We start from the raw sequence: 21039 nt of genomic DNA, 5'->3' as shown, positions 1-21039 counted from the left end.
GTACAGAATTCCAAAGTGCCGATTCTCACATAAAAAAAAAGAAAAAGAAAAAGATACCTTTGAAATCCCCTGGAACAGCTGAGCTCACACATAAAACATTAAAAGAAGCAAAACACAAATACTTTACTTTCCTGAAGAAAGCAATGCTTGATGCCCCTTGCAGCAAGTTTAAAAAGAAAGGAAAGAGTAGTAGTCTAAATGGCCCCCCTGATTGTGATTACAGTTAGGTGAGGTTTTTTTTTTTTCTTTATTGCTAGAGCCACTTCAGAGACCAGATGCTAATTAATTTAACTGCTTCTTCACAATTCCCTACTGGGTTGTTCAATAGAATCTCAATTCTAGTTTAAGAAATATTTCCCAGAAGCCTAAAAAAAACTCTAAGGAAAGTTCAGCTAATCTCCAGCCAGAGGGATGTAGAGAAAATAATCATTTCATGTAGACAAGCGAGTTCATTATAACCAAAGCAAAGCAACAGGGAAGTTATTTCACTGAGCTATTGGAGGGTTTCTTACATCAACTTTGAGCCCTTTCTGAAAAATACTGTTGCCAGATGCTGGATGAGTCCTGCAATATCACACACGGTCAGCTCATCACATGCACACCGTGTTAATGTCAGTGACGTTTCCATGGAAGAAATATGATTTTGTCAAAAGTCCCACCTTTTCCTTTAATTTCACAAATAGAGCAGAGTGAGCAACAGAATGTAAAAACCAAATAACAGTTTTATGAAAAGAAGGGTTTTTTTCTACTAACCTAAGCAGTTCTGACAACTTTATGGGGTTTGTTATGTGCCTCCATAGATGCAATTCTGGGATGATGCACAATGTTGACATGCAAGGAATACATTTGTTTTTTAAAATAATGAATTAATAAAACAAGTCTTTCACAGGTGGCTTGAACGGGTGGTCATGAAGGTAACCTTTATTTACTAGCAAACTCTGAAAGGAAATGACAAAAAAAAAAAAAAAAAGTGCCCCGCTGCATTTCAAAGTTGTTAAATAGGAAGTAACAGACTTTGCTTCTTACAGTAGGTTATGTTATCAAGTGTCCGGTCTGTTCTGTAGGGCTACAGTTCATATACAGGAAGCAAATACAGTTTGGCAAAACAGCATGAAAAGTGAACCATCTGAGTTAGCCGTCTTTCTTTTTCCACACTTACCAAGAAAAACACAAAACAAGTATATATATATATATTTTTTTTCCCCAAACCAGTCTCTCCTTAAAAGGGTCTAATAATAAGTTAAAGTGGACCTTGGAGAGATCAGCTTAAAAGATGGTCTGTGTGTATGTATAATATATATTCATATTTATATATATCTCTATAATTGGTGTGAAATAATAGTGTCCAGTTCCGGAAGTCCATGGTTAATTCATTGTAACTGCATGTTTACCCCCCCTATGCTTCGGAGCCATGGGATAATGAGGGTGTTTCAAAGGCTCGCACGTTTCGTCGAGGATCTTTGAGTTGGCAGGCTTAGCGGCGATGAGGATCTTCAAGGTCCATTGTTATGCCTTGCCCTCTTCTACTTTGACAGCCTGGGGTTTAATGGCTCCAGTGCGTGCTGGTTTGGTTTGACCCGTAGAGTGTAAGGGTTCTTGGAGTTTGCTGGTCATGTCCCCAGGATGAGGTGGTGATTTGCCCTCCCCCACCGCTTTGCGCACTTCTCGCAATGCTTTGCTCTACACAAGAAAAAAAAAAAAAAAAAAAGAAAGAAAAAAATAATCGCAGTGATGTAACCTCTGCTCCTAATATAATTACTAGTCAATAGCACAATGTCTCCTAAATGTAAAGGCTGCTTTATGTTAAGTGAAATGTATAATTTAACACATCTGGAGTTTCATGAGTTTTTCACCATCAAACTAACTTGGACAGAGCTTAAGTTCAATATGAAATGATCCTGTAGAAAAATATATATATATTTTGTGAAATGGTGTGAGTCCATGTTTAAAAGTGTCCAAAAATATATGAAGTCAGTCATAAAAGATAACTGATGTAGTTTATCTGACTTAATTATCCAAACTGGATGATTTTCTCATTAATTTAATTATTCTCGCATTAAATGTTCAATTTATACAGATCTTGGAAGCATAAAAAACATCCTAAATGTTATTTAAATTTCCCAAAAGAAGCTATCCAACACCAGTATCACATAACAGAAATAGCACAGAAATGTTAAAAGCCAGGAACTCAAACACAAAAAAAATCAGTGCTTCTCTACCGACAAAATAAATCTAGGTTTGGTTTAGTCAATCACAACTAACATGACACAAATGAACTGTTCAGAAATTCTTCACCGCAAACCTAGTGAATCAAGGAGGTTTAATCAAAAGCAGGAACAAAAAAGCTGTTTAGATACATCATCAAATCTTAACCATGCACAGGCATTCCTTACATCAGATTATTTTTTTAAAAAATCATTAGCTAGTAGCATTTAATTAAAATTAAAAAAACAATTCTTACAAAGGGAGAAAGAGTTAAAAATTGAGCACAATCATAACTTAGACATAACTTAGTTACAAGAATTAATATGAACACAAGAAAATTACACCATGCTAATAAAAACTGGTCATTATTTCAGGTCAAAAGGAAGTAAAATACAAAAAGCATTGAGAACAGTGAATAGAGAAAAAGAAAATGAATTAAAATAAATTACCTATATTTATAGTGGGTGGCTCACCTTCATGCCATCCTCTGGCCCCTTGACTGTGGGCTCAGGGACTGAAGGAGGGGTAGAACGGGAGGGGTCGCGGCCAGGGTTAGGGTAAGGGGGGGAGCGGATGATGACGGGTTTGTTGACCTGCATGACAGGTCTCTGAATGGGACTGGGGAAAGGGCCAGTGGGGGGAGGCCGCATGTGCATGACCATGCTGCCTTGAGCAGGCGACACCTGGTAATTATGAAAGAATGAGGGCAGGGGAAAAATAGATTAGCGGTGGGAAATAAAAAGCATATATTTACCATTTCATTAGAGAATTGCACACTATATCATCAGATATATCTAGTCTGTATATACTTTCTCTAATTTAAATACAAAAAATAATCTTTAGGACTGTCAAAGTTTAAAAAATATGATATGGACACAAAAGCATCTGAACAATAACATAAAAAAAAATAAAAATACACACCTGCTGAGTAAAAAGCGTAGGCAGAGGGCCGACAGGCCCACCAGGACCAGAAGGCTTTCCACTGGGGCTCGCAGATCCGGGTCTGACAAGGATAGACGCTTATTAAGAGCAATATGATGCAATTTATATGAATTCTTTCTTCTATCACAATATACAGTTCAGTACAATAAGAATAATTAAAAAAAAACTTCTAATCACCTGTAGGAACCTCCAGATAAACCTGGGGAATGATTGGGCTTCTCAGAGAACTGGAATCCTTTCATTTCCATCTGTGAGCCCTGATGAAAACAACACAACAATAAAAAAAAAAAAAGATTAAAAGGCGATAAAGAAAAAAAAAAGAACGGAAGGATGCAAAACAAAAATCAAGAAAGACTCGCCTCTCTGCTTCCTGTCATGACTGCAGCCTTGGAGCCTGGTGGTAGCATCCGGCGTGGCCCTCCCACCGACAGGTTCTGTCCCTGTTGCAACTGGATGGACTGGGGAAGGATGAGGTGCTGCTGAGCTTGACCGTAACGCAGCTGCGAGCCAGGAAGGGGCATCGTCACCTGGTGACATAAAACAATGGGGCATTTCATTAACAACAAAGCAATGTTTAACACATCTTTAAAGTAAAGCTGCAGCACCTTGTACATGTTTTCAGCTTACAATCACAAAACGCAATGCATTTTATCTGACACGAGTAGCGCATAATGACAAAATGGAAGGAAAGTTTTACATTATTTCTAAGTAAAAGTCCAAAAATGTTGGTGTGCACTTGTATTTCTGACATCATAAGTAAATTCAATTGTATTTTTTAGACCTTGTGATGTTTGTTCAGCAATGTTCTCCAACAGACCTAATACGTCATACACTTTTCTCCACAGTAAAATTCAGGCATTTTCAAGGTAAATTTTCAAACTTTTCCAGCACCACATCTTGGAGTCAAAAACGATACAAATGAACTAATGAAGACAACTTCAATTCAGGATTTTATGCCATCATTTATTACTGTTATTAACACCATCTTGTGATAGAAATGTACAGCAGGGACAATGTAAATTAAAATTTTATGCTTTGAAATGTCTCTAACCCACCTTACAAATGACTGGTCTAAAAAAGTTACAAAAAAATATTCTCGCCAGGCTTTCTGGCATTTAGCAAATACAAATAATTTTGGTAATTCCAACTGACCTAAAACAGAAATTTGGTCTGATTTAACTTCAGATAGCAAACGTTGGATAGCATTTTTCTTTCCTTTTTACAAAATTGCATAGTTTGAATATCAAGCACATCCAAGGACTTTTTACAGAAAGCAAGTATTTTCCAAACCTTGAAAGATTCAAGAATTTTCAAAGATTTCAAGCACTTGTACAAACAATGCATAACTACCTATGTAATTACACTGACATTAAATAAAAGATAGATGGACAATTTTTACTACCTAAAGATCTGAAGGCAACTGGTTAAATTTTATTTAGTAGTATCAGAATAAACGTAGGCGAATACAAATCCATGTTACGTCAAAATCTTAAATTCATCAAAAGTATATCTGTTTGCTAAGGTGTTACCAAACTGAGTTCACCTGGATGAGTTGGGAGTCCATCAGTTGTGAGGAACCCATACCAGGCCCCTGGTTCATCTGACCGTCGTAAACAAGCTGCTGGTTGCCGTTCATAGGCTGGTAGTGTGAGCCCGACTGGGTTTTCACCATATCTGACGGCTGCATGCCGGGAAAAGCAGAGTAAGGACCCTTAAGGGGGGCCCCACCAGACAGCACCATGGGGTTGGGCTGCGACAGGTTGGGGTGCATGTAAACCTGGGACCTGAACCGAGGAAGGAAGATGACCATCATCAAACTTGCATGGCATATCAGAGAGAAGGTTATGATAAATGAATGAGTGGTGGTCAATGAAACACTTCAGCTTCCAATACCTGAAGGGGGGGATGGAGTTAAACATCTCTTGCGACTGAGAGACAGGCAGACCTCCACGAAGCCCCAGCTGAGAATGAGCCTGAAGAGATGTGTGCAAAGAGATGGGAATCTGCTGAGCTGCTGCAGCCTGAATGGGTGAGAAAGTGCAACATTACAGCAATGTGTTGACGCACAGGTGTGTGTTTGTGTGTGTGTGTGTGTGTGGGGGGGGGTTAGTTTTTTTTTTTTTTTACCTGTGGATAGGTCTGCTGCTGGGTCATGGTGGGAGGAACGAGGCGTGGCTGACTCGGAAACACATGACCGTCCATATACAATGGAGGAATAGGATTACCTACATTAAGGTTAGGAAGCACACAGTTCTGAGTTCAGTACTGACTGAGCCACTGGGGAATAATTAAACTTATAAAATCATACCTTGCATGGACATGGAAGGTGCCACTGACGCAACAGGCATTGGAGGCATGGAAACCCCGAAAGAGCTGTAGCTGACTCCGGAGGATGACCCAACACTGCAGGGAGGCTGAGCGCCTGAAGCACTACCACTGGGGGAGCCCTGCTCCGGGAGAGACTGCGAATTCTCCCAGGCTTTACGTGCCGACTCCATCTGCGGAGAAAAGAAGCGAAGTAGAATTTCACACATAATTAGCTTTAGCTTTTCTAGTATAATCCAACAAATCTACATGGCAGAACCGGTACTGCAGAAACAGACTGATTTTTGTAATCAATTACTCTACGTATTATTATGCTGATTAATTGGATAAATAAATTGTCACGTTCAGCAAATTTTTTATTTAACCACTTCAAATTGTCCTACACAATATTAGAAAAAAAATTAAAAGATGCAAATAAACAAATTGTCCTGTTTTTAAATAAGGATAAAATTCTTTAAATAAGGATTTTATTGCCTAAAATGTAATAACACAGCATTCCTTCAGCGTACACTTGATCATTCGTAGCAAAAATACTGCCAACATTGGTAGAAAATTACTGCTCTGAGTATGTTGTTCCTACAGAAAAGAGCTTTTTTGAGTGTGTATACTCCAGTTAATTAATCAATTAAAAAATTGGTTGTTTCAATAATCGATTCATCACAATTATTCCAATGAGTTGTTTCAGCCCCACAAAATATACACGTTGCTTTGTCTTTACACAAATCAAATTCAGATACCTTGAGAGTGAGGTCGGCAGTGGGGAAGATGGTATTGAGGCTGATGCCAGGCTGCAGGTGGTTAGAACGCAGCATTGGGATGCTCTGATTTAGCGATGTCTGTTTTGGAAAATTTTAGATTTAATTAATTTGCACCTTCATAAAAACACACACACACAAAAAAAATCACAGTTGCACATTTTATTTTTCCTGAATTTCTCACTCTTTGATATGTATTGTGTCATGTTACTCACATCCGCGCTAAGCGTATCCTGAAGCTTGTTAACAGGATTGGAGACGGGTACTGGGGTAGAGCCAGGCGGCAGGTTGAAATCAGAGTCTTTGGCACTGACACCGAACTCAATTGGAGGCACAGGAAGTACACTGTCCACATGGAGATCCACACCGTTGACTGGTGTTATCGGGCCACCTTCCAGTCTGTCCACACCTTCTGAGCCCTTGCGGTTCTTCAGGGAACGTTCATTCCCGATGGGTCCTGGTTTGTGCTGTTCTTTACTCTGTTCTGGACCAGCATCGGAATCCTGGTGGAGGAGGTGATGTTATATTTACATTTCTTCGAGTGAGATTTATCCTAAAAATGCTCTATTAGTTGATAAACAGCCACAAACACCAGAAACAACTAATTAACATTCTAATAACTGTATTCAACAGCGGAAAACACAGAGTTTCATGCATGCTACCTCAGAGTTGAGTTCACTCCCAGTGTAAGACACCTGTTTAGTCCATGAGTCTCCCCCTGAAGACTGCACAGAGAGAGCTACAAAAAAAACAGGAACACAGGAAATTATTGGTGAAGAATAAAAAATGCAAACAAATTTTAACATTGCATTTTGTCTCCTCGTTCAAAATAATATTTGCCGATCAGATGAAAATATGAATGTCATTATAATGGCAAACAAACAAATATTACCTGAACTGTTGGTCTCCCAGATTTCTGTTCCTAGATTGTTCGGTGAAGAAATTTCTTCCTCCGTTTGCTCGAGGCTCATGCTTCCCTGCTTTTTGATGAAGCGTGGCGGTATCTTGGAAGAGGCCGTTCTGTTCTTGACCTGCACCTAACAACAAAAAAAAGAAACAGAGGAAATTGTTTAAAGCTAGACAATATCCTAAATTTCAGCATAACTATTGCAACCAAACTGATTTATTGTGCTTGTTTGACTTTTCACAGACCTCTATTATAGGCACAAATAAGCCCGACAGAGGCTAGAACGCAGAAAACAATGCTTGAGGTTATTATGAAAAAGCCTAATAGACTTTTTCTTCCCAGCAGAAGCCTGTCAGGATGAGCAGTAAAGTATGCTAGTGTGGGCTTTACAGTTGGGTTGTGGAAAATATCCTACATAAAAGAGTTTCTGTATGTATTCTAGACTAAATCAGAGTGGATTTTAGATGTGTGGGCAATTTAGGGTTCAGTAACTAGGGTAGTTACTGGATCACTGGCTCGGATCAATTATTCATAAAATATATTTGATAATGAATTCTGACAGCTGCCTTTAACAATACAGAGATTGCAAAAAAACAACATGTAAAATGCCTTTCTACAAACATAACTTTTATATTACCTTACTGTAATCATTTCTTAGGAAATTGTTAAAAAATGCTTCAAGCTATGTTCAGCTTGAATTACTATTACAGTACTCAACTTAATCTTAGTCCTCTTGGCAGAATGTTTTCACCCAGATAAATAGCCTTTTCCACACTAATTGGACTGTATATTGATGGAAAATTTACTTCTAAAAACGTCGCCTAATTCACCAAAATATTTATTAACCAGTGACAATTTTCTCTTAAAAAACCCAAAACTGTAATGTATTGTCTCCAACCATTTTTCTTAGCATATGTTTAACTTACAGAAGGTCCCTGATCTTTTCTCCGCCTTTCATCCTCCTGAGGACGTCGTTGCTTTTTTGACAAGGCATCCTGGTATCCATCTGGGTCCACGTTTTGTCCCACTGCATCAGCATCAACTATTAAAAGAAAAGAGGTTGGCAGTCAATGCAAAGTTATCTGATGACAAGAAACTACTTCTGTTCATTAACACCTATGCTTTTTGTATGTAAGAAACAAAGCAAAAGCGGGCCATGGATCTGACCTAAAGCACAGCTTTAACAAGCGATGCTTTATTTCAATCAACATAAGACAAAAAAAAAAAAAAAACTCACTGGGGTAGCTGCTGAGTTCATATTGCGTGAGCGGTTCAACAATGTCCGTCTTGATCGATCCCAGTTTCATTTCTTTGTCTAATTTCTTCCCTGTAAGCTCACTGGGCTCCCTGTCCTCTGTTGGGGGTTCTAAGCTATAGACTGGACCAGTCTCATCTGGGCTTCTGCTGATGTATAAACACAGGCAATAAAGAAGTATTTTAACTGATTCCAGTGACAATCAAAAATGTAAAAGCATTACATAAAACCAAACAAAAGATGGCATAACTAGAATTTGCCTCACCTCTTGCAAGAAGTCCCTCCGTTCTGCCAACTGTCACTCCTGTTAGATGAGGAAGAGGAGGGATTTTCAGATGTGCGTACCATCTTGCTTGCCTCTAGCAGGGAAGGCTCTCCTTTTCTGTTCTGTCGCTCGACCAGCGGTCTCTGACTAGAGAAGCTTCTCTTTGAAAGCTCCCTCTTCTCACCAGAGCCGGGTTCACTGTGACCAGAGTCTGAGGGAATGTCAACATGTCCCTGCACAGCTAGATTCCCGCTCCCACCTTGCTTCCCTCTCCAGTCACCAAAGTCGCTGTTGTCTGATCCCGTCTCCCATTCTTCAGTCTGACCAGGCTGGCTGGAGCGTCCTGAGAAGTGACCACCGGGCCAGTGGTCATCTCCGCTGCCTTTGGAGCGAGTAGGCCAGGGATTCGCAAAGTCTCCATTGACGTACTCATCGCTCGTCCACTGATTTGAACCGGGTTCCCGTTCTTGTCGTAAGCGTCGGAAACGGGGAGGCTTGTCTTGACGCGGGGGACGCCGCCGTCTCAGGATCTGTCTGTCAGGGTTGTCGTTCTCAAAGTAGTATTCTCCTTCACGGACCTCGCCACCATTTTCTGTGAAAGAGCCTGAAAATTTCGTAGTGTACTTGAGAGCATCGCGTTCCACTGGAGGTCTGCGGGAATAAGCAACCTCAGCTCCAAGTCCATAACCGTTCTCTTGCATCGAGCTACTGTTGCTGTTGAATTGGGGTCCTCGGCCCCTCCAGGAAGAAATGTCCCTCGACCCTCCAAAGGTTCGATTGTAACTGTTGGTTGTATTCAGTCTGGGAGGCAGAACACGACCTCCAAAACCCCTCATCCTTGCCTTTTCTCTGTTATCTGAGGCTGTCTGGTCATCAGTGTACACCTTGTTGGACCTCCAAGAGTCTCTATCGGCCTTACGAACCTCACCGGACTCTGTGTAACCTTCTCTGTTTTCCGCTTCCTTCTGGCGCCGCCTCTTGGGAAGTTCTTCATACTCCGATGCTTCGCTCAAGGTCTCACTGACATTTCGTCTGCGAGGCTTGCCTCTCTGGAACTCGTCAACCTTCAGGAGGTCTCTGGGAGGTCCTCGACCTCTAGCAACTCTCGGAGCACCACCACTGTTGTTGTTATATCCTCCTCTGAGGTTATCCCCACCTCGGCCACCACGGGTTCCACCTCTGGAGCTAAATTCCCTGAAGCCTCGACTGCGACCTCTACCTCCTCCTCTGACGGAACTAAACGCTTGTTCTTCATCGATGAATATCCAGTTATTGCGCCGGGGGGCCTGAGGATCTCGGTTATTTTCCTGGCCCTCTCTAAGTAACTGGCTCCTGCCACTGCCCAGGTGGGTTTCCTTAGGGAAGTCATCACTGTGAGTGCTAAGAGGCCGGTCCGTTTTGCTAAGAGCCGGTGACTGCCGCAGCCTCTCCTCAGGCTGTTTCTCAACAACAGGTGATGCTGGACGCCTGTTACTGGCAGGCTGGTTATCTTTCTTCAAATCATAAACATTAGTGAGAACTTCCTTCTCCAGACGATAGGGGACAGGCTTCTCTTCAGGTTCAGGCTTAGGCTTTTCATTTTCCTTGTCTTCCAATTTGAGAGCCTTAAGGACCGGCTTCTTGATGGGCCCAGTTCTACGAATCAATGTCCGACCACTGGTCTCAGATGCCTGGTTGACACTATTGTTAGAACTAGCTTCGGGCCACTGGCTTGGGGAACTGAGACCTCCTCCATCTCTTTTCCAGTTGTCCTTGGACCCATCTAAGGTGTCATAAGAATCAAGAGCATCTTTCAGGTGTTTGTCTCTTGGGTCCTGCTTTGTGCCTTCACTCTTCTGGCAGAGGTTTTGCGCGGTGGTGAGAAGGCCAGTGTCATGGTGTTTGCGTTCTTTATCAGAGTCTCGGCTATAGTAAGCATTATGGGGATGATCATCACTATTATGCGTCAAGCTCTGATTGGTCCCATCTTCAAAAGAGTCCTGTTGTGAAGGGGCAATATGACCTCTATAAAAAAAAGGGGAGACAAAAGCAAGCAAAATCAATAATCACTTTTTTCTTTTTAATTAGAAACAATGTTCTCACTGTGATTCTGTTATTTAGTTTTCCAGATTCCAATTGTCATTACTGTCAATCCTTTGTAGCCCATTTCTGAAGAAGTGAGGGAGGAATTGATGCATGGGCCAACAAACTGACGAATTAGATTGAGGTATTTTCAGCTTATAGAACTATTAAAAAGCAAAATACTATATGAACAAATATTTGCCTTTACCAGCTGTTAGTTTCAATTCAAAACTGTGTAGCAGTATTCTTTTGAACTTTTATTTTTTAACCCTGATTAAACATAGAAGACCAGTTATTTCTACCTTGACTGTTTTCTAGAAATTGCACAGTCCTCATATGTTAATTTAAGCATTTTACAATTTACAAGATTTTATATATTTTTTAAACACATCAACTAACCTTTCCCCTGACAGGTCACTATCAGAAGTTTCATGCTGTCTCTGATAGGGTGGAGTGAAGCTGCGTAGAGGGTAGCCATCTTGACTCCAAACTGGATAAGGCTCAGTAGACGGGGTCCGTCTCTCTTGGTGTAGGTTGGAATGACATCCCTCATCAGAGCTAGGACTGTTCAGGTGGTCTTGATGCACAATGGGTTTTACCATTCCTGATACACCAATGAAAAGTTTAAATAATATTTTAGTACAGTTGCAATATATCCATGAGATCAACGTCAATTGCTCGTGAGATTCTTCTAAAGTTTAGTGGCCAATAGCTAATTTTACAACATTGCTAATCCATCACACAACATAGATTTTTAAACCACTTTATTTGTTTACCTGAAGACTGAATAGGACCATGGTAGTAGTCCACCGGAGAGCGGCCTTGTGTCATGCGTGGATCCATGAAAGGTGGCATCATCATCCAGCGGGGATCAAACCCGAGCACATGTTGGGGATAATAGCCCCGTTGGCAATGACTTGAGCTTGAAGGATGACTGGACTGCTGCCAGTTCTGCATTTTGGGGGCTTGTTCCTACAGAGTGTGCAGAACACACAAAGTGTTGAGAAATGTTCCAAGTATTAAAGCTTTTCAAAGTTTGATGAATTCTCTGCCAAAATAAGACTCAGAAAAAAAAAAATCTCATTTTGAAAAGAAAACATTTTATTATTCAATGGAGATAAATCTGGTTCAGACCTGCTGCAGGTGGTGCTGTAGCTGCTTTTGAAAGCGGGGTGGAACTGGTTTGGGCGCTTGGCGTCCACTGTAGTCGTCTGAAGGGGAGGAAGGTTCCGGGGCATCATCATCACTGCTACGATGGTGCTCTTCACGATAGCTATGGCCAAAGGAGCTGACTGGCAGACACTCACTTCCTTCTGCAGATCATCAAATGACAAAAGACAATCCTCAACACCTGGTAACCTTTCATGATTTTGTTTTTATTTGGATTTTTATGTTTGTTCCACCTTTTGTGCTATACTGCCAGTTTTCATTATGGCCTTTACTGTGTTCCCGGTTAGGAGAAAGTGGGGCTTCTTTCCCCTCGGCCTCCTTCGGAATATCTTCAGTCTTTGATGCAGGTCTTTCAGACTTCCCAAACTTCTCGTCTAACTTTTTGAGTTTCTCAGCACAGGCAGCTAGTCGCTCTTCCCGAGCACGCCTCTCCTCCTCCTCTCGCCGTCTCCGGGCTCTCTCAACAGCCTCGGATACTTCAGGGGACAGGTATTTTGCTCTGGCTGGTGCTTGACTTTGAGACCGCTGGTGATCGTCTGAGTCAGTTGGTGGTTCGCTGTGGTTTTTCTGCAGGGCAAAAACAGTTGAAAGAAGATAATTCGGGCTTCCTTGTTTGAATTTTCTACATTTGACAAATTCCTCAAGTGTATACAAAACTGGTTATGATTAAATGACAAACTTTCTTCTTTTTAATTCTGCATTATGAAATTACTGTACCCCGCAAATAACCAAACATGACCTCTTATTTCACAATCATAGTTAACATTTTACTTTTTCCTTAAGCTTTATAGTGCTCCATTATTCAGTCATTAAAAAGAAACTAATAGAAACCTTTTTTTAAATAAGATCACAGAATGAATCTCAAAAGAGGTACATCAAAGTAGGGAGAATGCTGTATTGTGAGTAGTTACCTGACTGTCAGTAGAGAGATATCTGCTGATGGGTTTCCTATGGGACTCATGGTGATGATGTTGGGAAGAATAATTGTCATCTGCGCCCTCCTGAGAGTAAGTTGCTTCTCCTGAACTAAGAGAGGACTGGCAGTCTCGCTGGTTTTCTTTCTCTCTCTCCCACTCAGCCCTAAGATACAAAAGTTTAACCAAAAACTTATGAATAAGGTTGTGGCTATACATCAGAGCAATACTAAGCAATGGAGCAAGAGCTCATACCACATTTTATTTTTATCACTACAGGCGTGTTCTTCTTCATCATCGCTGAACTTGAGCTTCTCGCTGTAGTCAACTTCTTCGTGAAGACCTGAAGGGAAAAGTAAAACCAGAAAAAAAGCAACAATGTCAGATAATTCATGATACGTCAACGATTTTAATTTATACTAAGTATAAATTAATTATTTAAAGCAAGAGCATCTAAACTAATGGCTATTATTTTTTACAGTTCAACATTAAATCAGATTAAGCATTTCCTATTTGGTGTCTATTAAGACTACAAAACATATTTTTGGGTAAATCCCAGAATAATAAAAATCTTATAAATCTTATGACCCAATACAGAAAAAGATAGGTGTGAATTAATGTCAAGCAGGTAGAATAAAAGAGAGGATGATTTTGTACAGTGTATCCAACTTTTAGTTTTTTCTAGATAAGACTAACAAGTGTTTTTTATAATACAAGACATTGTAAATCATAAACAAGAATCTATTTCACAGAGAGGATAATTACACCTCCAATAATAGAAAAAACAACAGCAATATATTAGTAGAAGAAATACTGACCGGCCCATCCGTCCTCACAATCGTTGTCGAGGTCATCCAGATCCTTCAGGTCCTCTGGGTTAATAATGGCTGGACGCGCTGGTCTGTCGCTGGGCCTGCGGATGGGCTGAGAAGATAGACGAGCTGGAGCACGAACAAAGCGGTTCTCTCTTCTTAAATCGCCGCTGTAATCACAAATTGAAAAATATGTCATTAACAATAGCTCATCTAGTATAAAGAAATAATCTTTACAGTTTACATATTGTACTTACTTGACAAGTTCTGGTTTGGCATAGCTTGGTCTAAAAGTGGGTTTGTTGTCAAATCGTGCTGGGGTTGCAGCGGTGGTAGTAACATTGTCAGCAGTTGGCATTTCACGCGTCTCTTTAGCACACATCTGAAAATGTCAAATTGAATATATTGCGTCAGTTGTAAACCAAGTTCTTTGTGAGTCTGTCCACAAAGGCCTAGAAAGTCTAGGACAAAAAAGTACTCACAAATGCAGGCAACATGTCGTGGTAGACAGCAGTTGAAGTGTGATGAAGCTGATACTGGAGGGCAGTAGGGACGGCTGGTCTGCGTACTGGCTGGGCGGGTCTGAGGGAAGGCTCCTTGGGGTCAAGGCTCGGTAACTGAGCGGTCACTGCGGTAGCAGAGGTGGTGCCGGTGGCAGAGGAAGGGTGCGATGAGGCCGGCGGAGAGCCAGTCTCACCCAGGGCAGTGGTCTTACCCTCAGGATCTGCTGGCAGGCTGAGGGTCAGGGAGGAGGGCTGAAGGTTCCTGCCACCACCTTCCCTCCAACTTGTCACATCTTCAAAGCAAGATAAAACCAGAGAGGTTTTTTGGTAGTCGCTTCACATTCAAAGTCAAAAACAACATGATGTTTCTGATGTTACTCCTTAGGATAATCTTGTTACATAGAGTCATCTATTTCTGAAATGTTCACATATCGATGTCTAACCTTTTATTTGTTGAAAAAGTTACCTTGTTGTCCTTACACAGAAGATAAAAAAAAACAGATGTGCATTTTATTACAAGTGTTATTATTACAAATTATTACACCCAACCTCCTTTATAATTAGCATTTGGATGTTCAAAGTCTGCTGTAGGACTCATGGAAACATTTTAGGGTTATTGGAAACTTATTTTAGAATCTTGTAGTTTGTTTGGACTGTCAGACATGGGAATGTTGGTAAATGAATTTTCTCCACTTTCCAAGTGGTGGAAAGCTGAGTTCAAAATTATTTTAAAACCTCCTTAGGTCTCTCATTGGACTCATGAGTTTCTACATTAAGCTTGTGAATGTTCATGCAGAAGCCGTCTTCAGAAAGAAGCCTCTATAGATCAAGTTGAAATAATAGTCTGATCAAGACCTTTTCTTTCTGTAGGTCTAACATCTTTGTTTAAGTAATGCCATTTTAGGAGAGATGTCCTTGCTTACCAAGATATATATATTTTGTAGGGTTTTTGAAATGATTTATTGGCTCGATCTAAACCCATTTTTTTCTAATAAGTTATTTAATTATATAACTTATAACTTATATATGGGCTTTATGAGCCCAAGATGGAGTTTTAAATGCTGATCTTAGAGGGTCTATAAGCAAAAATGTGACAAGTTTTGAAAATAGTAATCCAAAGCATTGCTTTCCTCAATACATGAGCTTGTTTAGGGTTTGTAAGTAAGAGCTAAACCTACTCTGAGGGCGGAGGCTTGGTCCGGGCCCATACGACGGATCGAAGCCGCTTCTTTCCTTGCCAACTTTGTCCTGTTCTCCAGCTGCCTTCAGGGTGGGAAATTCCTCGTGAGAGAAGGGCTGAAGTCGGTTTAAGGCCCTTGAACCTGAAGTTATAATAAAAAACATGTGTTAACACAACTCAGCATTATAGATTTCATGGAGGTATGTTTAACAGGAAATGCGACACAAATCTTTAACCGCTGACTGTTCTTCACACCAGAAGAAGTGACGTGTAAATTAAAGCACATCACTTTAATTTACATATATGACCAAGTAAAATTACGCTGCTCACCATCTTGCTCTACTGCCTTTCCATTTAGCTGGGCCCATTGCTTTGGTCCACCTGTGTTTGTGTTCTATGAAAGAGAATGAAATTAAGCTTTTGGCCCAAGTGTTGATGACTTTGGAGGCAAAGATAGAACATCCTTGAGTATAAACATCAACCTCTTCTATACTGCATCTCATTTTTCCCAAGAAGTAGGAGCTTGAAAATGACATTATGGCTACATTTTACAGGAATTGTTTGAGGAGCAGTTGGTATTAGTTTAAAAGAAAGATAATCATCCGTAGGTACATACGCACCTCCTGGTTGGCTACCGGTGAGGACTTCTGAAGATTGGAGACAGATTTCTGTAAAGCCGGCTGCGGCTGCGACTCCGGCAGCAGTGGCGTAGAAGCACTGGAACTAAAAGGCAAAAATAGAAAAGAACAGTGTTAAAATTCAAGGTGAGAACAGACAAAGAGTCAAAAGTCTTTGGACTGGTGTACTGGGCCCAGTTACAAAGTAACCAGGGTAAAATTCAAACCTGGTCTATTCAGATTTTTCTTCTTAAAAAAGAAACTACAGTCTTTAAGTTGAAGCTAATTTGTTAGGAGGTACTAATCTCTTTCAATAAATGGATGTACCTAAATATTAGAAATTTGAAAATTGTAAAATTCCGTTTTCAAATTACAAATCAGACAGCCGCTTAGATCTATTACTAAAATAATTAGAAATAAAACTACTGCTTATGATTTGCTTGACACACGGTGATTTGAGATGCTCGTAACGTTTTGCCCATGTACCTCTTTTGATCGGTTTGTTCCTGCTTGTTCGCCCATCCTGTACCGTCTTTGGGCACTATAATCACGTTGGGATCGTTTCCTTTGTTTTCAGACTTTAGACTAGGCAGGTGAGCGGGTGGGGGCATACGCCGGGCTGCTGCCACTTTGCCAAGACTCTGCAAGCCATGTCGCGTAACTACTGGGAGACAGAGCAGGACCAGATTAAGAAATACAAGATTAAAGACAGCTGTGCTGAGAAAAAAAAGAAAAATATGCACACAAGCCTACCTGTATTTTTCTGAGATTCTATTGATTTTCCCTTGTACTTGTCAAATAGGCTGAGTGAGGAATACTTGCTTTTCCCATCCTTGGACTTGGTTAATTGCCCCAAACGATCGGACATTTCGATGTAATGTCATCGAGTATGAAAATTTTTCTTTGCGCCTCTTCCCAGTGCCTTCTGATTCTGCAAAGAAAAATAGTGCCCATTATATAAATAAATTTTGATTTTTATTTATTTTTTTTTAGCAGAGAAGAGTTTATTTAAAAGTCAGATTTTCAACTTTTCAAATACTGAATTTTTTCAAACATTGAATGAAATTTCACTTTGGCTGCGTTCACACTGCAGCCTGAAGTGACCGTATTCAGACTTTTTTGTCAAATCGGATATTATGTGCCATGGCCGTTCGCACTTCCAAATGTATGTGACCTGAATGTGTTCTCCGGTGTGAACGGGCGACCGCCATAAAAAGAAGAAGTGCTCAGTGTATGCGGAAGTAATAATGGATGCTAAAGGTGGAGCATAGTTTATACATTTGAAGCCAGCATATTAACAACTTAATCCTCATTATACTGTCATGGTTGTTGTTTCTCTAACAGCTTGCGCGTATCAGGACAGAGAATAGTAATGTTTGTCAAGCATCAGTGACGTTCAGGTCGCATTCGAAAAGAATCCGACCTGTGTTGTTCAGAATGTCATGAAAAGATCAGATACAGGTCGCATTATGTCAAAAAAATCGGAATTCGGTCATTTCAGGATGCAGTGTGCAGCCTTTGACTCAGGTTTGTATTCGCCGGGCCATCATGTTTGACACGGAGTTGGTGTCAGATTGATGCCATTTTGAAAAAGTAGAACAAGCACACAGTGTTAAAAAAAATACAATATCTAAATAGGTAAGAGTGCATCTCTTGAATCCCATGCATGACATCTGATGTAGATTTTGTCAATTTACTCCAACACATAACATTGGTCTATGCAGACTTTTGTAGTTATTTGAGTCAAAAACAGCTTAATAGGTGATAAGTGTTGGTCTAGATCAGTGTTGGTCATTAGTTCAGTACCTCGCAATCAACAATTTGTCATTTAACTTTTACTTTTTGGATTACTGCCGAATAGTAGACATAACTCGATGATGTCACACTTATCTAAACAGATTCAGCATAAATTAAAAACTTGACCTGTCTACAAGAGCAGTGACATATAGACTATTCACAATAAGGACATATCTTTACTTTTGATAGAAAAATACGTTATTAATCAATATACAATTTCAATATATTCAAGAATCCTCATACCTTTCAGCAACTAGTATTTACTTTTACCTACAATAAAACTCGTGAACATAAACTACATACATTACATCATGAAATGCATCAGAAAAAATGAGAGACATTTGTGAAAATTTCAAATGCTAATACACACAGGTAGCAAGCCGCCAGCAGATTGGCCCTTTATAGGAGACTAAAATATTCCTGATCCAACTGTAAACATAACGGGACACGATGGCATTTAATCCGAGAATTAGTCAATAACGTGTTGGAGGCCACCCGAGACTAGACTCCGCATAGGCGTTTCACTGGGACTTAAAACGAAGTACATCCATCCACAAAGAATTTCAATTTTATATTTAAAATTGATAAATGGCGGTGATTTCTCCTACGTAATTTTGTAAATTTTATTTTACAAAAAATATCCACAAATACCAAATTTCAAGCTAGCAGCTGCTTCATTTTTGTAAGTTAGAAACTTCACAGCTAATGCTTTAGATTAAAAAACATATAGATTTCACATTTAAAAAATCACGTAAGCACACACCGGAATATACTATAGCATAATTAATCATAATAACTCCACTTAAACAATTCGTATCGACTTGTCAGTTGTTTAGCTGGAAGCTAGTACTAATGCTAATGCTAGCATTGCAATCTGACAACAAACACTTAGCTGGAAAAAACCCGAACAATTATTTTTTTTAAAGCACAATATTATGTTGAATTATAACCTTAATAGACAAGATAGTATGATATCTAAATACGACACTTAAAATCGATAATAATATTTAAATGTGTAACCGCTAACCTTGGATATGCTATTTTGACGGCTTAATCAGAAACGCTATGTAAACATTAAATGCTAGCGAGTGTCCCTTGTAACTTTAACTATTATTGCAGTTCCATCAATTTTACTGTAACTCTGTTGTCTTTGGTTACATTAAGACGAATAGAGCAGAAATTTTGCTTCGGCTAACTGCCTTCGACAGCCGAAGCTTGTTGGGAGGAAAACTAGCAAAACGAAAATCCCGTTAAACTTCCAGCGTACCGCTGCAAATCCAACCCCGTACAGGCCAGAAATTTGACAGTGCATTTCAGTTCAAGAACATATAATTTAATGTGGATTTTTAGTTTTAGTCACTGTGAAGCCCTTGTATCCAAGTAAAAAAAAATTCAACCTTTGCTGGGCTTTTTGAACGGGCTGTTGACGGCGACGGGGAATGTAGGACAAGGCGATTAAAAATGGCTGCTGCTCAGAACAAAGCAACCATAAAACTGAGCAGCCGAGAAAAATACGAGGCAGACAATTTGACACAGCTCCGCATTTAGGACTCACCGGATTAAACAATTTAAGAATGTCTTCTGCTCAGTGACAGTGATATAGTTCCACAAAACGTTGTCTATTCGGAGGATGGGTTGCGATTGTAAAGCTCAATCTTCATAGGCTGAACCGATAGAAGAGTTGTTGCTGGGGTCCTACCCGGCCTGAGAATGAAGAACACTGTGTAGGCTGGATTGACTCGGCTAACATCGGCGTCCGTAAACGAAGCAAGTTCAGCGGTTGCCACCTGCTGGTCAATTTTAATCATTACACAAACACCCAACTTGAAATATTAAAAAAAACAATAGTTAGGATCAAAATTAAAACTTTATGCTTGATCAAATGATAAAAGGCTTCATGAAAACACGTTTTAAGTAACTCAAGCACTACTGCGACCTCTATTTAACAGCACAAATTCTCTGAAGTTAATAAATTTTTACAAAGAATGAATGAATGAATGAATTAGAATTTCAGCAAATCAACTCAAAAAGTAAAACTTATATATTAGATTCGTTACACTCAGACAGATATACTTATGACTAAATATTTATTTTGTTAATGGTAATTGTGGCTTACAGCCAATAAAAATATTCAACAAAACATTAAACCAATAAAAAAGACTTATATTGCAGGGAAGTTATTTTATGCATTTTATGTTTTACATAGTTATGGGGAATACTGCTAACTTCACAGTTGTCACGAATTCAGTCAATGGTACCCTTGTGTTTATTGAGATATACTGTAAGTGTATTAACTGAAAGTTAAGTGGAAGGAAAATGTGGTATAAAAAGTTGCACAAGGAAACAGATATCTTGAATGGATGATGAAGAGTTTAAAATGTTTTTTGAGAAGATTTCCATGGTGTGAAAAGAAACTTTTTTGTTTGTTTGTTTTTGTAAGTTTGTCTTATTTGTTCTTATTTTATTAATTTTCTTTCTAGAAACTGAATGTTTGATTTCTATTGAGTAGGGGATGAAATTTGCTAAGATAAAACTGAATGATACTACTAAATTCAACTTTGTGTTAAACACACAGATGCTTCAATTTTATCATTTTGCTTTCTTAATGGAATCCTTAAGAACATCCAAAGATAATTTGTCACTCCCTGAAATACTACTATTTTTATTTTTATTTGTCTTTAAATGCACAAATAATAAAATCAACTCTTTGCTTGGCATCTACTAGAGTGTGTTAACAGCTTAAACACATACATGTTTGAGCAGAAGTGTTGGTAGTTTGAAGAGTAAGAGAAGCTATTACTTTCTTATCATGTGCAACATGAGATAAATGTATAATATTTTAATGACCAAACTTTGCTGTAAAATCAAACTCATAGATTTAGCTTGTCTTTTATTTTAAGAAAAAAAAATATATATATATATATATATATGTCATGGTGAGTTTTCCTATTTGTTTTTGCTATTTTGCTTAAAATTTGTTTAATTCAGATTAAATCTAACTTTCCAAAAACAAATTTTCATGCATCCAGTCCTTTGGTGACATCACATAAGGCAGAGCTTTTCTGCAGTTTTTTTTTCTACATTTGTTATAGGTTCCTTATTTATTTCATTTTTTTCATTTTATGCAGGCTGGAATAGAGAGCTGTCTGACAACATTGCATTCAGACAGCTTTGGCAAAATCTTTTTTTTAATTATTTTTGGATTTTTTTTTTCAGCCAGCACTGTCGATATTTTTATGACACAAAAACAACTCCCACTGTCACTGTCCTCCAGAGGTCACTCTCCTCCAACCAGCAAAATTGTAATTTATCTGGAAGCTGTACTGGTATC

The 21039-nt window shown here is 39.3% G+C and overlaps 1 protein-coding gene across 3 annotated transcripts; it reads right to left on the bottom strand.

The window, feature by feature from the left end:
- Nucleotides 1–233: 233 nt before the first annotated feature.
- Nucleotides 234–19438, bottom strand: prrc2b (proline-rich coiled-coil 2B). Of its 3 annotated transcripts, none has more exons than XM_028024943.1 (31): nt 19264–19438; nt 16665–16842; nt 16398–16575; nt 15915–16017; nt 15625–15688; nt 15293–15436; nt 14094–14407; nt 13869–13993; nt 13618–13781; nt 13055–13142; nt 12797–12965; nt 12119–12452; nt 11850–12028; nt 11492–11687; nt 11115–11319; nt 8655–10658; nt 8372–8538; nt 8061–8176; nt 7120–7264; nt 6890–6966; nt 6443–6730; nt 6210–6308; nt 5456–5645; nt 5275–5372; nt 5041–5168; nt 4691–4931; nt 3507–3674; nt 3325–3404; nt 3127–3208; nt 2679–2888; nt 234–1680 (listed from the first exon to the last, which is right to left on the bottom strand). In XM_028024943.1, the coding sequence occupies exons 2-31, from the start codon at nt 16777–16779 to the stop codon at nt 1507–1509; spliced, it is 6645 nt and encodes a 2214-aa protein (XP_027880744.1). In that variant the 5' UTR covers nt 16780–16842; nt 19264–19438; the 3' UTR covers nt 234–1506. The 3 variants fall into 3 exon arrangements, with proteins under 3 accessions (XP_027880744.1, XP_027880746.1, XP_027880745.1); XM_028024945.1 differs by having other exon boundaries at nt 8372–8535; XM_028024944.1 differs by having other exon boundaries at nt 16398–16572.
- Nucleotides 19439–21039: the final 1601 nt, after the last annotated feature.

Source organism: Xiphophorus couchianus, chromosome 8, assembly GCF_001444195.1.
Source record: "Xiphophorus couchianus chromosome 8, X_couchianus-1.0, whole genome shotgun sequence".
NCBI classification, from domain to species: domain Eukaryota; kingdom Metazoa; phylum Chordata; class Actinopteri; order Cyprinodontiformes; family Poeciliidae; genus Xiphophorus; species Xiphophorus couchianus.
Note: the sequence above shows the minus strand (reverse complement) of the source record. Positions and strands in the feature narration are given on the sequence as shown.

What these genes read in the sequence shown, in the direction of transcription:
- prrc2b (XM_028024943.1), bottom strand. Translation starts at nt 16,779, where the DNA reads ATGTCCGATCGTTTGGGGCAATTAACCAAGTCCAAGGATGGGAAAAGC. An exon ending in TTGTGAGGACGGATGGGCCG is followed by an intron (nt 13,143 to 13,617) that starts GTCAGTATTTCT and finishes TTTTCCCTTCAG; the next exon opens with GTCTTCACGAAGAAGTTGAC. An exon ending in CTGCCGACCTCACTCTCAAG is followed by an intron (nt 5,646 to 6,209) that starts GTATCTGAATTT and finishes TTTTCTCCGCAG; the next exon opens with ATGGAGTCGGCACGTAAAGC.